The sequence below is a fragment of the Alosa sapidissima genome, chromosome 6 (genome assembly GCF_018492685.1).
Source record: "Alosa sapidissima isolate fAloSap1 chromosome 6, fAloSap1.pri, whole genome shotgun sequence".
In the NCBI taxonomy this organism is placed as follows: domain Eukaryota; kingdom Metazoa; phylum Chordata; class Actinopteri; order Clupeiformes; family Clupeidae; genus Alosa; species Alosa sapidissima.
The window spans coordinates 2,904,405-2,908,914 of NC_055962.1; the positions used below are offsets into that span (position 1 = coordinate 2,904,405).

General features: G+C 38.9%; 1 protein-coding gene across 2 annotated transcripts; it reads right to left on the bottom strand.

Annotated features, from left to right (window-relative positions):
• Nucleotides 1–427: 427 nt before the first annotated feature.
• LOC121711432 (transcription factor 23-like) lies at nucleotides 428–4,270 on the bottom strand. Of its 2 annotated transcripts, none has more exons than XM_042095047.1 (3): nucleotides 3,904–4,270; nucleotides 829–1,107; nucleotides 428–711 (listed from the first exon to the last, which is right to left on the bottom strand). In XM_042095047.1, the coding sequence occupies exons 1-3, from the start codon at nucleotides 4,006–4,008 to the stop codon at nucleotides 589–591; spliced, it is 507 nt and encodes a 168-aa protein (XP_041950981.1). In that variant the 5' UTR covers nucleotides 4,009–4,270; the 3' UTR covers nucleotides 428–588. The 2 variants fall into 2 exon arrangements, with proteins under 2 accessions (XP_041950981.1, XP_041950980.1); XM_042095046.1 differs by having other exon boundaries at nucleotides 3,877–4,268.
• Nucleotides 4,271–4,510: the final 240 nt, after the last annotated feature.

Sequence of the window (4,510 nt, forward strand, 5' to 3'; positions counted from 1 at the left end):
TACCCTGTGCACAGAGAAAGCAAAAGCCAGATGTGTTTTTTTATTGATACCATACCAAGGTTTTCCTATTTGTGTGTAGGGTTTTGCAAAAAATAGCCAATAGTTACAAAAAATGTGCTTAAGCAATCAGAAAATTATATTATTATATTTTGGGTGTTCTTTGAGCGCTATACATTTGATTGATCATCAAATACAGATTTAAGGCACAACACAGTCAAAGAAGACTTAAGTACAATAAAGGGTCACTAATTCAAAAGGACAACATATGGGCAACAGGTGGTTTTGTGTTAAAACCGCTGGAAAATACTTTTTAAAAAAATACTGGAAAATACTTTTTAAAATAAATTGTGTGTACCATACTCACTTTTCTGTGGCACATATAACAAATGTAAAGCACAAAGAGAACAAAGGATTTATGGCATGTGGATGGGTTGTAAATGTTTAATGATACAAAAAGTTTTATTGCTTGTTAGTGTTCAGTGATTTGAGATCACAACCATCCATTGGGGCCATGAATTAACTCCTTTGAAAATGTGAGTGGTGAATTCCCAGTATGCAAAGCAAACATAAGATAGAACTGCAAATGCATTACATATTCACTGAACGTTTGGGGGTCACTGGGGATGCAGTGGTTGTCTCCTGGCTGGCTGGAATGCCTGTAAGCCATTTGTCCATACTTCCACAATACAGCAGAGAGCGCATCGGCCATTTCTGTAATGAAGAATTAGTGAGCTTTTTCATAGACCCCCCCCCCCCCTCCCTTAGTAAAGATATCATTAATTGTATTATTGTATGTATTGTATTGTGTACATTAATTACTCAACCTACCTTAACGGGATGCAGAAATCCACCAGCCTTGCTTGAAAAAGTGTGATCACTGAAGCACCTGCTCTGATCCAATGTTTCTGTGAGGTGGGCAATGTAGTTTGTGGCCAGAACAAGTATATCCAACTTTGAGAGCTTGGTGTCTGGAGGGACAGAGGGTAGTGCGGCCTGCAACCTGTGGAATGCCTCTCGCAGGTTTTTCACCCGACTCCTCTCACGAGCTGCATTCTCAGGACAATTGTGAGACTTCATCCCTTTTGGTCCAACCATTCCTACCTTCATCTAGGCAATAAAAACAACGTTTACCCCAATGTTATTGTTCCAATGTATTATGGCAATAATTGACTGATTTATCCCCATTTTAAGTTTAAATAACTATTTAGTGTCAACAAATGTATTCACACCCTTTAATATATACAGTATTTTAAGTATAAGTATATATACTCTTTTGATCCCGTGAGGGAAATTTGGTCTCTGCATTTATCCCAATCCGTGACTTAGTGAAATACACTCAGCACACACTAATCCCGGCGCAGTGAGCTGCCTGCAACAACAGCGGCGCCTGGGGAGCAGTGAGGGGTTAGGTGCCATGCTCAAGGGCACTTCAGCCGTGCCTACTGGTCGGGGTTCGAACCGGCAACCCTCCGGTAACAAGTCCGAAGCGCTAACCAGTAGGCCACGGCTGCCTATTATAAATATATATATATATATATATAAATATATATAATTATATATATATATATTCCCCTTATTGCTTTTAAGAATGGAATCATTGTCAATATAATTTGCCCTTTTTGACAAGAATTTGTCAAAAACTTTAATGTCAAAAAACTTTAATGTCAAACAGATTTCTACAAAATAATGTGAATTAAAAATATAAAATGTAAAATAAGTGGTTACATACATTTTCACCCCCTTTGAAGTCACTGTCCTAATTCAACAAAGGTCCAGCCAATTGGTGCTATAGTATCACAATCAGTGAAATGGAGATCACCTGAGGACAGTGAATGTTCGCAAGTGATTAAGTATAAAGTGTGAGTTGAGTGACCGTGCATTGAGTGACCGTGCAAGAAGGAGACAGGCAAGGGAGGCCCCCAAGACACCTATGACAACTCTGAGGGAGCTAAAAGCTTTAGCTGAGATGGGAGAGCTTTAGCTGAGATGGGAGAGATTCTGCATACAACAAATGTTGCCTGGGTTCTTCACCAGTCAAAGCTTTATGGGAGAGTGGCAAAGAGAAAGCCACTGTTGAAGAAAGCGCATATTAAAGCAACACCAAAGCACTTTTCGCACGCTATTTGTTTATCCAGCACTGGCTTTGCAAATAACGATGTCCACAGACAAGGTAGAGCAGTGGTCCCCAAACTTTTTCTTCCGAGGGCCAGCTTACTATGCCTGGCTGTAAGAGAGGGCCAGAGACTCGGAGTATATCAGTAACCATAAATAGCTTAGTGCTGTGAACAACAGCAGTCTACCTTAGTTGAATATTCCATTACATTTAATCTATAGGCTTTTGCAATTTAATACCATTGTTAGCTGTGTTTATATTGCCATCATGCCATATCAGTGTAAAATGTAACTCAAATTAAATAATACTAATAAAAAGACTTTTGCATTCCCAAAAGTATTAGCAGGTAGTCCCAAAAGTATATTTCATTAAAAATGTGTGAACTCTGAACTCTGAAAATGTAAAGTTCTCAAACTATGAGAATTTTATGAAGTGCTGAAGTGGTCTGAAATGACCACCATTCAACATTTGAACAAATAAAAATAATTATCCCAGAAAGTCCCAGAAAAATTACTTGAATATAAGTTAGTTAGTTATTAACAATTCATTTATAAACTTTTAGAATACTTTGAGCACTGATGCAGTCAGCATAGCCTCATTACATTGTTTGCAGATAGGCCTACATTTCATTCCGTTTTTGATGGCAAACGCGAAACAGCGCCAAAACAACCACCAGTGGACAAAAACAGTATTACATGTGTACTGTTAAGACTCGCCATAGAGAATGAATGGGGGAAATTGCGGAGGTTATAGTTTGACGATGTCGTACTCCCGTGCGGGCCGGTTGCTATATACCACGGACATGTTTTGGGGGGCCACCCAAAATGAGGTGGCGGGCCGTAGTTTGGGGACCACTGAGGTAGAGTATGTTGCATGATTTTATGAAAGTATGATGTATTGCGATATCAGATGCAAGTCAAAATTGTAGTTTCTTATGTCTCATTCCATCGAACTACAGATCCGCTACCCGGTCTGGTAAACTTCCATAGTGCAGTTATAGTGTGCTTACATAATTCCAAAAGGGTTCTCCAATGTTTTCTCAGTTAACCTTTTAAAATTATATCAGATTAGTAAACAGAATGTGCCTTTGGAACATTGGATGAATGGTTGCTGATAATGGGCAAAGTAGATATTGCATTAAAGATCAGCCATTTCTTTCTACAAGAGTCAAGAACCCTTTTGCAATTACTGCATGTAAGCACATAATGTAATCTGAAAACTGCTGCCCTGATTAAAAAAAACAATGCAACTGACCTCAGCTGGTCTTCTATCTATAATGGAGTGGAATAGAAATTTCTAAGTGATCCTAAACTTTTGACCGGTAGTGTATGCGCTTTAAAGACAGCAAGGTAAATGTTCTGGGGAGTCAAAGCCCAAACCTCAATCCAATAGAGAATTTGTGGCTGGACTTGAAAAGGGCTGTTCACATCCGATACCTGTGCAACCTGACAGAGCTTGAGAAGTTTTGCAATGATGAATGGAGTAAATTTGCAGTATCCAGATGTTCGAGTCTAATTGAGACTAATCTATCGAATACTGACTTGAAGATTTATGCAATTGCTAATTTTCCATGATATATTTTAAATTACTTTACTTTGTAGAAATCTGTTTTCCCCTTAACATTAGATTTCATTTTCTCCCCCAAATCCTTGTAAAAAAACAAAACAAATTACACTGACCATGATTCCATTTATAAAGTGAGTGAATACTTTATATAGGCACTGTACACTGCCCTAGGATGTTATTCTGCAGATCTAACTTACCCATTTATCTGTGTCACTAAGAGTTACCTTTGTGGAGCCTGGAGGGGCCACTCTCTCACAGACCAGGTTTCCCGCCTTGGTTACATCCATATCCAATGAGTCAAATGAAGCACTCTTCAGATGCTTATCCATAGAAAGATGTCAACTTCATAGAATTATCAAAATTGGTACCTAAAATACTGTCTGTTTAAATGATCCACACTATGGTTTTAGAGTCCTTTAGCAAGCCTGATCTCATGATTGTGCTCTCTGTTCAGAGGTTTTGCTTTTTAATTATGTAGCAATTCCTTTCCCTCGTCTTATCCTTTACTGGTGAGGTAATGCCAGGATCTTGAATTGCGCTGTTATTTCCTCCCACCAATTCTTTGCCTCCCACGGGTCTAGGCTACCCAGGGAGAGTCTGCATGTGCTGTCCCCCTCCCCACCATGAGCTTTGGGAAAAGCCAGACCTCTTTTACAGCTGCAGACTCTTACCTTGACCACTAACCCCAGTATGTGAAAGAGCCAAGATTTTTAAATAGTCACTGTTCCTAACTTACCATTATTGATCTAATCTGATGTTGTGAATGAAATAAGAAAGAAGCAATGGAGTAAAGTAGAGTTTGCTCATTCATTGATCTAAAACTGTGATTAA